Source organism: Nipponia nippon, unplaced genomic scaffold (genome assembly GCF_047370975.1).
Source record: "Nipponia nippon isolate SJK-2023a ecotype South Korea unplaced genomic scaffold, ASM4737097v1 scaffold_6, whole genome shotgun sequence".
In the NCBI taxonomy this organism is placed as follows: Eukaryota; Metazoa; Chordata; class Aves; order Pelecaniformes; family Threskiornithidae; genus Nipponia; species Nipponia nippon.
This window is the reverse complement of record NW_028262380.1, coordinates 67,618,973-67,632,436: the sequence shown is the minus strand read 5'-3', so window position 1 is coordinate 67,632,436 and position 13,464 is coordinate 67,618,973. Positions and strand designations below refer to the sequence as shown.

The 13,464-nt window shown below is 35.7% G+C and overlaps 1 protein-coding gene across 4 annotated transcripts in view; it reads right to left on the bottom strand.

The window, feature by feature from the left end:
- Nucleotides 1-13,464, bottom strand: part of TTC29 (tetratricopeptide repeat domain 29) — a 308,070-nt gene that overhangs the window by 91,122 nt on the left and 203,484 nt on the right. For all 4 annotated transcript variants that reach the window (XM_087736793.1, XM_087736791.1, XM_087736792.1 and 1 more), the window contains one exon: nucleotides 12,185-12,370. In XM_087736793.1, the coding sequence (XP_087592919.1) occupies nucleotides 12,185-12,370 (186 nt within the window). The remainder of the gene's footprint in view (nucleotides 1-12,184; nucleotides 12,371-13,464) is intronic.

The window sequence follows — 13,464 nt, the reverse complement described above, 5'->3', positions numbered from 1 at the left end:
CAAAGAAGGAAGGGTTTCTCTCAGGCAGCTGAAATGACAGCTGCTTTGGGGATAGTTTACTATGGACCAGCAAGAGGAAAAAAACCCTGTAATTAACTGAAGAGCACATTACCAGAACAGGAACTGCTGTGAAAAATCTTGTTCTTGCAGGAAAGCACAAAGAGTAAGTACAGGAGGAGCAGGCACTGTTGTAGGGGAGACTGGAACAAATGTCCTCTTCTTGCCTTTCTTCCAGTTACTGCACCAGCCACTGTACCCTCAACATTCTGAGTTGGCTCCAGGCCTTCTTAAGTTACTTCTAGCTATACATGAGATCTCTCAGATTTTCTCCAAGAGACATACAGCTACTCTCCAAACTGATTGTAACTACTCGGAGTAACTCTACAAAGAAAATCTGGTGTCAATCACATGATTTCCCCCAAAACTATATGCACACAGACATCACATATACTTTACAAAGAGTAAAAATATAACATATGGACATATATGAAAGACAATAATAAATCAAAGACTGATTTCATACTAAGTATAACCCTTAACTCTGAAAGTTAGAAACATACCTATAATTACTGTCTTGCTATCTGAACTACATTATGCCACTGATTTTTCCCTTTGCTTTAGGAAAAAATTATCATATTTCCAGCATTTTCACAGAAGTTTAGGTCCAAGGTGGAATCTAGAATCTTTGAAGACTTTGAAACACTGTAATTGCACAAACTGGTTTAGCAGCATTTTGCCCATAGGCAAACCAGAATAAAAAATGTACTCTTCCAAGATCAGTGTCCAACTTCAGGAAAAAAACCCTGACAACTGAGCAGGTCCCATATGAAAATTCCACTAACTTGTCTGTCCTACATTCATATTCAAATGAACGAACACAGAAAATTTTGGCTTACAATTAAAATTCCTTTATCTTTTTAGGTTGACGTATTTTATGAAAGCAACATTTGTCAGATGCCTTCTTCTGATTTGTTTGATTATATATAAACAAACACTTTTTGATATATGTCAATTTTAATCTAGAGGAGAACACTGCAAATAATGTTGAACACTAGCTGAACGACAACATACCCGTTTTAAAGAGAACGGAATTCTTGCTTCACAGTAACAGTCAAACCTTCTTCTTTTGTGTTTGTAAAGCATCAAAGTGCTTTCTATATGCAAAGGCTACCTAAGATGCAAAATGTATTCAGGACGCTCACAGTATAAGGCTCCAGGCTCTGAATAAGAGCAGGCCCACACTCAGTGGGATGCTCACACTTCAGGTTTCACAAATATTTCAGCATTTATAGGCAGATATCCAAATGCAGGGAGGGGAGGGAGGTGAAAAGGCAGTGATGAATAGTGAAGAATGGCACATGCTTTGCAGTTCTGTTTTTCAGGGCTTGAGGGTTTTTTTTTTAGCTCAATAGAACCAAATGAAAACAAGTTGTATTACTATTTAATCTCAAAGAGTAATATGATCGTTATCTTTTAAATACAGAAAGTGAAACTGAAGCAGATTAGTTTCACTAAATTACTTTTTTGCTAATCCATGTCAAATGCTTGCCTCAGTTTAAATGTTTTCGTAGTGATTACATTTTATTCAGATTCTACCTCATTCCCCTTACTCTTCACAGCTTCCAATAATAAATTTAATATCAGATGCAACACTCCAGCACTGGAGCTGTTCTGTTGTGCAGATAATCTACTTCAGAAGGATGCTCTGAGTAGCAGGTTGGACTAACGACCTGCTGAGGTCCCTTCCAACTTGAATTATCCTATGATCCTGTGAAGAGCAAGATGTACTTTTATTAATAGCTTCATAATGTTTGCTTTACCTGTGACTTCTACAGACTATTGATAATAGCTGAGGACATGCAACTCCATCAGTTCTCGGTCCCACTGAGAAGGCACCTCTGGAAACAGTACCTCCTTTATCAATTACTAAAAGGAAACACTGCCTCCAGGAAAGTTTATGATGACAACTGCCGGTTCAGCTGCAGTAGCCCAAGACCTTGCAAAGCTTTGAAGCAAAAAAATCTGTTAGTGAGTGGGCAGCTTTGAATGAAGCTTCATCTCAGTACTACTCATTAAGCAGTAAATAATTAAAATACCCTGGAAAAGACAGGTAAAATGCAAGCAGCAATGTCAGTAATAGACATGAAAGAGAAGAGAGGGAAAAAGAATTTAAAAAAGCAAAGAAATAATTCATTTGAAGTTTTAATAAAGTTTCATTTGCAGTCTTGTTTAAAGATATATCAGACTTTGGGGATGTAACCTAATTACATTTTTATTCTAAGTTCTATTCAAAGACCTTGGACTTTGAATCTTTAACACAGATCAAACATAGTGTAATTTACTCATGGCTATCAATACTTTAAAAAGATCTCTTCATTAAATGTCATAGTCTTATGAACATGCACATAAAGCAAATAGAGCAACATTTGATACCAAAAACATTAAGAAAGAATATGATTCTTACAGAAGCGTGTATATAAACAATTAACTTGAGTGCTACACATTGTATTTGTGTACATAAAGTGTTTTTTCTAAGATATTTCTGATACGGTATCTTTCATAGTTCAATGTAAACAACAGCAATACTTATTCAGTAATTTTATGATGTATTTGAAAATGAACTTTACAATCACCAAATACCTAAGAACAGAAACTAATTTAAGATTTTTTTTTTTTAATATGTCAAAACTTTTAACAAAAACACAAATTACAAAGTTTAGAACTAGCACTACTGCACTACTGTAAGTATTTTGAAGAGCTTCTCATTACAAAGTAAGAATACAGACCTGTCCTGAGGTGGTATACCACAACTGAAAGATTCTCCATTTGAAGAATTAGGGTAGGAACGTGGCAGTGACGGTGAAAGGATTAAGGAGGTTTTTGGCAAACCTACTTACTTCTTCCCAGTGTAAAGAATATTATTACTTTCCTGTGCTTAATACTAAACCTTGATTTAAATCAACTGAAGGTAAAACATGAAGGAAGTTTTTCATTTTCACAGTATTTATTTTCAGAAGTGAAAATAAGAACCCTACAGAATTCTCCCTGAGTTCTCCTATTCAAAACATCTTCATTGCCTACCAACGCCTTTGAAAAAATAAGAATAAAAAATAATTATTTGAAGAATACTTTTTATGAACTCAACAGGCCCTTTTTGCTTTCATGTTGCATGTTCAGAAGCTTCTTTCAGACTTTCTTAAGAGTATACTAATTTGAACTGAAAACATACCTGATTTCTATAACATCGATTCAATACGGTACCTGCTAGTTCAATACTAGTAAAAACCCTGTAATAATAAGATGTCATTTATCGAGGAACTACATTCTGTGCTTGCATAAGGATGAGCTCAATTATTTAATAAACATTTTAAATCTGTCCTCCTCAAGAATCTATGTGGATTTATGGCTGTTTCTGTCTGCCACTGACTGACAGAGAAAAGCATTGTACCTGAAGACTTTATCTCCTAGCAATTTGCTGCTTAAACTTTTTAAATTATGCTCTACAATCAAGTTTTCCCAGCTAACTCATGTACTCAATTCTTAAGCAACCAGAAAATACCAATATAACTGCTTTGTGAAATAGTGTAAGTGCAGAATAACAAAGAAGAGTTAGCTTCAGTTGATACGATGACAATCAATGACTGGGAGTATTTTAAATGGTCAAACTGGATATGCAGAATTCCATGTCCCATTAAGGAAAGGCTTATTTCTGTCTCCAAAGTTCCCCCATGTGGAGAGTCTTTTTATATATATGTCTCTACATGAACTTAAAGACAAAATTTAGCAACAGGTATATGTAGCCAAAGATATAGGATTTGAAGACATGTGAGTAATTTTTCAGGTCTGAACTATTCCTACACTCCTTTTTCTGAAAAAGTTGTTTGGAATACATAATCACAGCTAGGAATAAATCTTAAAAGTTAGTAATCTGGGATATGCAACCTGGGGTGAGGGGGGGATATCATGATAAATCAGTGATATTTGGTTACTACAGGATATGGTCTGTTATATAAAGAAAAATTAAAAGAATCAAACGAAACACGCTACATGCTCTCTCCAAACAATGAACGGTACAAAAAGACATTTTTAGGTTAGTCTCCAAAGGAAACAAGCCTATGTGATCATCCTGTCCTCCAACTAGATTTGGAGTGAACTTCAACCACATTTGGTAAGAAGTGGTAACAAGTCCACAGGACAATAAGCTCCCACCAATTTTTAGAAAAATAGTAGCTTGAGGAGAGACATTGATCCAAATTGCAGACAGACAGCACGCTGTACATATTCTAGTGGGCAGCATGCTGCTTGGCCAGCCAGCAAATAAGTACTGGCCAGTCAGCAGCATGCTCCCTTATAGCTTTCAGTTTATCCCAGCACACACTGAACCTTACCAAGTACAAGGTATTACAGAAGCATACAGGAAATGGTATTGTATAAACACAGACCAAAACGGTGGTTCCTGCCTCAAAGGATATATAGCCTCTAAATCTCTAAAACTGTGACTCTCCTTTAGACCACTGCCATATTTTGACTAGCACTCAGGCTTCCTATGAAAAAAGTTACATAGGCGTTTATATCTTTAAATCTCTCTTCTCTTTTGGTCCACACTATGAAAAATTCCATCATAAAAATAAAGAGAAAGGAAATTATGAGGCTCATCTTTTCTCAAAAATCACAAATTTACCCAGGTATCATTTTAAACCAAAAGAAGTTGCTTACAAAAAGGAATTTCTAACACAGACACAAGGACAGACGAAGCCAGAAAGGCCTTGGGTAGCTATTAGCTGGTAATTCAAGTTGCTTTTGTTCCTGAAGAAAGAAATGGGATCCATTTTAGGTTGCTTTCTTCCAGTGTTGGACCTGTGCTTGTGAATACAACAATAAGGAGACCCCTAGATACTGGCTATACACCTCATGGTGGAAACACAACAAACATTAAATGGGCAGGGTGGACAGTTCAAATGCAGCAATACTGTCGTCAGCAACAGTTCTGCACTCCACAGGCAGTAAGGAAGACATTTATCACTCTTCACAAATGTTGTCCCACTGGTTTGTTTTATTTACCGGCTGCTTCTAATTTTGCAATCAGATTGTGAAGCAGCACTTCTCATTTCAATATTTTACAACACAACGAAGATTTGCTATTTAAGTGGGCTTGGCAAACTTGCACCACAGATAACAATATAAAGTTCTATTAATGTAGAAGGTGCATGTGGGCCATCCATCCCACAGGTGAATTTTATTCTGGCTATACTTAGGAACCTCCTAGCAAAAGGCACTACATGTTTATGTAATTAAAACAAATTTGCAAAATGCGCACACACAAAAGCATAAGACATTTCATAAGCAATTTTAACTTCTGCCTTTTTAAACCTTTTTAGTATTTCGTTTTGCAATATTAACATTCCTTTTTTTTTTTATCTGAATATAAATTATTTCTGCCTGAAGGCAAACCAATTGGGGAAATTCTGCTTAAATGTGCATGTTTCCTCTGCATAGATACTCATGAATGTACACTGAGTTTCTCTCAATTATTTATACATTACAGTTTTTAATTGAAAAATACTTGCCATAAACAATTCAAAACACAAAATCAACAATTTCTTAGCAATGGATTAAATAGGACATGCTAAGAACAAGAAAATAATCAGTTTAGACTTTTTATGTTCCAAAAAAAAAAAAAAAAAAGATCATGTTATGAACTGTCTTTAAGTTGTTGTTTACCAAATATATCTAGTAATTAATACTTAAGCCTCAGAAGCTTGACTCAAATGCCCATTAAACTCAATAGGAATCTTCCCAGCAACTTCCATAATGCCTTGATTAAAAACTTTAATTTCAACAGTATGGTAAAACAATAGAACTCCTCAGTCTTAATCCAGATCGTCAATGTCTGTAAGAACTCTGTGGGGTTTTTTCCACAACAAATTAATTGAATTTATTTACAAGTCCCTTGTGTTCAGTAGGCCTTTCAACCAGAAAAGTCTATATCAGATTCTAACATATGAAATAGACTAGATTTTACCCATGATTACAGATAGAACAATTACACCTTTCTCATAAATTAGGTCCAATTCATTAATATTTTTGGGGTGGGCATGGAGGGATCATAAGTGATCAGCTCTGGCATAACATTGCTCTGACTGAAAAGTAACAGGAGCGTAACATTGCTTATAATCAAGGCAGAACTGGATTAAGACTGAACACTTAAAAACCCTCCAGTAATTTGCAGAATATGGCAGATTTTTTGAAATGTCCAAGCTTATTTTAGAACGGACTAATGAGACCCTGATCAGGAATGCTTTAAGACGTGCAATCTAAAAATCACATAAAGACAGACAAAATTGGGTTTATGGATTAGCTGTACGTTATAGGGATCAGCACTGAGGTATCTAACATAGCTATTTGCTTTGCATTCTGTCCCTTTCTCTTACTAGTTCTGCCTGCCATTAGTCTTTCCAGTCTGTAAGCATTTCAGAAAAAGTATTACCTTCACTTTTGTTGATCCTTATGTGCTAGCAGAATATAAATCTGATGACTAATTCAAAGTCACCACTGCATTGAGATTAACGGCATAATTTTCACACATCTCTCAGATCTCATAACAGGGGATATGCAGTTTCTGGCATGGCGCTGATTTACATTTGGAATTCGCTGTGAAAGTTTTATTCATTGAACTCTACTGTGATACTTATATGCTTTCTCAAAACCAGTTATTTAAATATATCCAGAAATGTTTCCAAATACTGCAATCAACGGGTATGGAAAGGTGCATCTATCCTAGTAAACTCTCTTATCCTTCAAAGCAGTGTGGCTGCATGCAAGCTGACTGTTAGGAAATGTCCCTGCAACACTCCGAAATAACAAACTGTGCCCATGAATAATTACAGGTCAGGAAAGTCCAAGTTAGCTCAATCTAAAAGCATGTGCAGGACTATTAACACCATTTTAGCACTAGCTTGTCCTCCAATGCTCATAGACATCCCCGTGCACTGCTTAATTTACTCATGCAGGAAAGCAACCCTGGCCTGTGAATGTCTGCCTTTGCTGCTAATGTCTGAAAGGTAAGCGTTGAGATCCTTGCATCATTCAAGGGTGGGAGGATAGATATTTATAAGAAGATTGTAGTAATGATGTTTTTGTTGTTTCCTCCAGAGTTCCTGATGTCACTCTTCCCGCCCCACTGTCCCCCACACAACGTACCACTAACCTATCTTTTTGTAAAAGTGTGCCTTAAGAAGAGAACTGTCGTGCATCTCTATTAGAGAAGCACCACCAGATATGTTAATTGGTCACCTTGAAGCTTTCCCCACAAATGCAGAATTGCTCGACATTAAGATTGAAATGTTGGTATCTGAAGTACTGGCTTTAAAACACTGGCTGCATTCGAATGTGCGCGTACGTATATGTGCATATGTTTCTGTATATCAATGTGTATGTATATATGCATGTACATACATACGCATCTATATACACACATATTTATACAAACACCTGTATTACCTGCAATGGCCTTAATGGCTGCTTTTAAAACAAGTACACTTTCAGATATCTGTTTTTATTATGCTTTTCGATAATATAGAAATATATCATATCTAATTTTGTTATAACCTATTTGAAGCATATAGCTCCTACGCATACAAATTCCTTGTTTCCCCTCCTGGACTGCTTTTGTTACTGATAAGTTATCTGAAACTTTGGGATGCATATATTTAAAGGCCTACATCATTTCATGCATGAGAGATGTTAGCCATTTAATACAAAACAGAAAGCACTCAAATATTGTAATGACGAGGACTAGCAGTGTAAGAACCTATACAAACTAGCACTAGCCATTGTGTCTATCAGTACACTCAGACTGCATTTCTTCTGCAAGATACAGTGTAAACCTGAAGTTCACAATTATCTTTAGTACAATTCACACCAATATAATAGAACTATCACAGACTGTGATAGTCTTCTTATTCTCTGATATGCAGAAAAATGCACACATTTATAATGACTGATATTATTCCTATGCTTTGAGTGTGTTTTTAGAAGTAAAAAATTTTTTAAAATTAATTTTTCTTAACTGAGATTCTGTCATAAAGCCTGTGCTGACTTGGATGACAAGTAATACTGGATTTAATGTGAGGAAGAAAAATTAAATTTTGACATTGCTTTTTCAATGTGTATAAAATGACATCGGCACGTTTAGTAGATATATGAGAAAATGACTAGTAACCAAACTAATAAAACAATTTATCATCAGCCCCCTGAGGAAAGACCAACTATGGGGTGAGTACAGCTAATTGAACAGGATCATAACCTGAACACTCCTACAGTAATCAATGAGTAGCATCTCATTTGGGTAACTTGTAAACAGAGACTGTATTTTACAAACAGAGTTTTTAAAGGAAGAGGTTCAAATCTCATTCTTCAAAGAATTCTGACTAAAATCATGTTTGCTCCCAGCAGAATGTTCCACTTACGTCTGTAGCAGGCTACTCAATTATTATTGTTTTCTTTCCCTTATGTACTGTCAGCCACTATGTGCTGCCAGCCACCAATCGCCTGCATCCAAATATCATGACTGAAGTCTACACTGCCGACACCTCAAATATTTAGCTTTGAAGATTAATGAACATCAGATTATATCCATCCTTTAGGACGGGGACCAGGCTGAAAGTCAAAGAACTTTAAATTTGATTACACAAAAAATACCCAGCAAATTTATTGATTTGCTTCCAAGGCAAACAACAATCTTTACAAGTACATGTTTAACTTCGTAGTCCCAAGCAATCAGTCCTAAGCATATATAGACAGCTTCTGTGCACAAGTAATAAAAAATACACTGTTGGGTGAGAGAACTGAAAAGCACTGGTACAGGATATTTAAAAGGATGCACACATGAACGTCTGTAAGACTAACTTCTCATTCTTATAAATTCTTCTATCTTCCTGGCTGCCCTATTAATCAATGCAGTTAATATAGATATGATGATTGAAGTCAGATGAAAGTATCATGTAAGTGTTAGGCATCATTCATGTACCTACACACATTCCTGTATTTATATAGGTACACATACATATTCCTATATGTATATATTAATGCACACATACATGTCTATACATGGGTATCTATTCCTGTATATATGTGTATATCCCCACAGGAAGTGGGCATCTGACTCATTCAGTTCACACACAAATGAAATTACAGCATTATAAATAACTGAACAAAAAAGACCGTTTAATTTACAAGCTGTATCTATCTGTTCTAATATCAAAAATAGCATGTTTACAATTTTACTTATAACACCATTAATACTCAGGCAGTTTTATACAATACCAACTCAACATCTGCTCTTACACTTTTTCTGCAATCAGAACTTACGATTTCATTTTTCACCCGCTGAAAATAAAAAGTGCATGGAATACATCTGCTGTCTTTTTCTCAGTGGTCCCTCAAAGCAAATCCTATGCTTACTCTCTCAGCTTCTTCATTTTTTCACCTCTCTCTATGGAAATAAAATATTTGCAAAAGACAGATCCTACAGATTCAGTGGAGCTTTACCACGGGCAGTGAAAATGCACCTTGCTTTATCCTTCCCAATGTTAATAAGAAGCCTCTCTTCTGAAAGTTTCTAATATTTTACAGCAGGAGAATGAAATTTCCCCTCCTCTGAGCATCTCGAAGTGTATTTCATAACTTTACTTATGTGTTTTTGTAATGGGCTTAAAGATATTTAAGTATTCAACAACTTTCGCTTAACACATCATGAAAGTAGAAAATGTTAAATTTTTTTGAGGCTCATACAGACTGCTACAAATAGATAGGGATGTTTGGTTTTATGCACCTTCTTAGAATTCTATTTTTTAGTAACTGAAGGACCAAGTGAAAAGGTTGCAAAAAATCCAGCAACTTCAATCATTTTACTCTACTGAGTATCAGACAGATAACCTAATTAAGCATTTTTCACTCAAAATGAAAATGACTTGGTTGTGACTGGCTGGGCTTTAAGCAAGTGCTATCTACTGGGAAACTGGATTTAGCTTCAGTTCCCGGAACAATACTGGAATAAGTAAATAGTTAAACAGATTATTTCCAAGCATTTAGAGAAAACATGAAAATATTACGGCCAATGCCAATACATCAAGAGTGAATGTCATCAAGCCGATCTTCTATTTAAGTTAGTAAATTCTTTCTCACTTTCATATAACTTTCTTGTTAAGCATTAGGGAAGCATAGTTCACCTTCAGCTGTTGTTAGGTGAGTGCAAATTGGTTAGGAAATCCTATATAGATGTTGGTTATTGGTAGTTCCCTGTCAGTGTGGGAGAAGGTACTCGGTGAGGTTCCACAGGTGCCTGTCCTAGGTCTAGTTTACTACTTAGTGTTTTCATTAAGGATCTAAATTACAGGATAGAAAAATGCTTTTTAAAAATGTTCAAATGATACCAAACTAGGAAGAAGAGAAAGCATGTTGAAGGACAACTTCAGAATTCAAAACAATCTTGACAATTTCTAGAAACCGCCTATAAAACACAGGGTGCTACTCAGTGCAAAAGAAAGCAACATATTGCATTTAGGCAGAACTAACTGGTGAGCCCAGAATGGGGAACAGAACAGCTACTTCACAGTTCTTCAGAAAAGAATTTAGAGATTACTGAAGATCATGAACTGAACATGAGTATGCAATTTATGCTGAAACAAAGAATGTAGATGTCATACCTGAAAACACAAATAAAAATACAACTTGTAAGAAAAGTAATCCTTCCATTTTATTGATCATTGGTATGAACTCAAATTTTAAAACTGAATCCAGCTCTGGGTGTTGCAGGCAAGAAAGATATGGCAACAGAGGAAGACAGTGTGAATGACCAGCAGTCTAGAAAGGAAATATTGAAAAAGGTGTGATGATTCAGCTTTAAGAGAACATGGGGAAAAAACAGGACAATAACCTTTCAATTAAAAAAAAAAAAAAAGAGGTTTTATGTAGGTTTGATGTTTTATGTCCAGGTTTTTGCTTGGAAATTAGGCCATCTTTCAAAACACACCCATTCTGTCAGACATTTACTGGAATTACACTATTTCCACAAAATATTTCAATTTTTGTGAATCTTCTTTTTTTCTGAGAAAAGCCATTCTGTTTGAGAAACCAGCCACAAGCTGAGTTCAAAGTTGGAATGGTTTCAACCCACAAAGTCAAACTTAAACACAAAAATGTAATGACTGTACAAACCACATATATTTGAAGCAACGGTTAGGCATCCAATGCACTTAGAATTAGAACTGGAAGACAGATTTTATTCAGTTACTTGAGGCTCACTCATTGCTTGTCTTCCCACAACATGAAAGGATTTTATACAAACATAGGAAAACACCTTTTTTTATTCCCAGACTGCTGTACACACAAAAACCCCTCTGCCATGAAAGGTCATGTTTTAAAATATAGAAACAAGGTTCATCTTGATATAAGAAAGTAATATTTTTTATGGTGAGAACAATCATTCACTGGAACAGCCTTTCCAGGGATGTGGTAGAGTCCCCATCACTGGAGGTTTTCAAGATGCAATTGGACAGGGTGCTAAAACAATCTCATCTAGGGTCCCTTTCCCATGAAATGTTGGGCCAGATGATCTTTCAAGGTCCCTTCCAGCCTGGGCTCTTCTATGATTCTAGTTACTTCTAGTAATATCTTTTCTAATTTCAGAGACTCCCAGTTTGAGGATATAGGTACATGAATGGAGAAATAGAGCTTGTGGTAAGGTATAACTCTGAAGCAAACACCTATGTGGCAGTCACGTCCAAAAACCAGGGTGTTATTTTCAGTCAGAAGAACCAGAAGGTAGTTTTGAAACTCTCTTTGTCAAAAACAAGCAAAAGGAAATAAGGTCAAACCCAAAGAACCTTTGTGCTAAACAAATGCTTCCTTTAAACTTGTGTTTTGATATTCATCTGACCGAGTACTTTCAACTGTAGATGGAATGTCAACAGAGGTAACAGGTCTGTGAATAATTATAGACTTCTTTGTCTTCCTATTCGCTGCTCCAAAAAAAATAAAATTGCAACAGTTCTAAAACTTCTTTTAAATGATGGTTACAAATCAATTTTACATGGAAATACTGTGCCCTGTGATGAAACACAAATTGCCAAATATGACTGACTTAATGCTGATACAATGTAGCTTTATGATCTCAGTGACTTACCTTGTTCCTCATTGATGAGGCCCATATTTGCATGTGCTTGTGCCTCTCTTTTCCCACCATCAATTTTTATTAGTTGAGCAGTGTTAAAGCATTGCTCGTAAAAGTAATTACTTAACCATTTGTCCTCAGGGTCACTGAAACAGTAGGCCAAGTTAAGCTGGTTATCGTACACCTCCTCATAGTGCCCTTTAAAAACAAAAATTGTAATCAAAACATTAGATTACCGTCAGCTTTCAGAAATCTTACATATTACAGCAATAACCATATAATGAAAACGAAGAGCTATTTGTATTTCCACCACTCACATACCACCGAGTTCTCCTACACGTCCACTCAAAGAAATATGATAAGGAGACAATGATACCCTTACAAATTAGGCAGAATTGAAAACTTAATTTAGCAAAACCACAATAAATTGCTCTCATTTCTGTATGCAAAACCAAAATGCAGTTCAATAAACATGCAAAACCTGAATAAGACACGGCTAGTCAAAAGAGAGAAGCTAGAATGAGTAAAAAAAGCACACAGTCACTGCTGGAGAAGCGTTTGCCTGAGCCACTGAGACCTGAAAAGGCATCGAGAGCTTTCAAAACACATCTAAGGTAGCAACTGTGGTGATGGAGATAAGGAACCAAACAAAACACTCTGCAAACACGATCCATTAATTCATACCATTTTAAATGTTCAAAGTAAGACTAACAAGAAAGGCTTTGAGTTTTCATATATATTCCCATTTTTAGTACCTTATCACTCTTAGAAATTAAGGACAAATTGAAATTTTACACCTTGCCCTGAAAAAGACAGTTCACCAAGGTATTGCTCTCAGAACAAACGTGGAAAGCAGGGGAGATTCAGTCACAGATCTCTTATGATCTGAAGAAAAAACCCACATTTAGTTCCCGCTCTTTATCATCTCAGACAGCTAAATGAACACATACTATCCCTAAAATTTATAAAAACCACTGCAAGTCCGAAATCTAAGTAGCATTATAAAATTATCAATGTTATTCACATTTTAAAATTACAGAGTGAGAACTTCTACAGAATTAGAGTTATTTCTCTCAGAAAATAAAAAACAAAACAAACCAAAACAAACCCACAAAAAATCTTCTTTGGCTTATTCCAAAACTGTAGTAATTTGGAGTAGAGATCTAAAAATACCTGACAACTCTTATCATACTGCTTCTCCCTAAGGGGCATTTGAAATATATATTCCCTACACGATGCTGAAGAATCTACGAGATTATGAAGTACAGCACGAACCTATATGTTCCACAGCT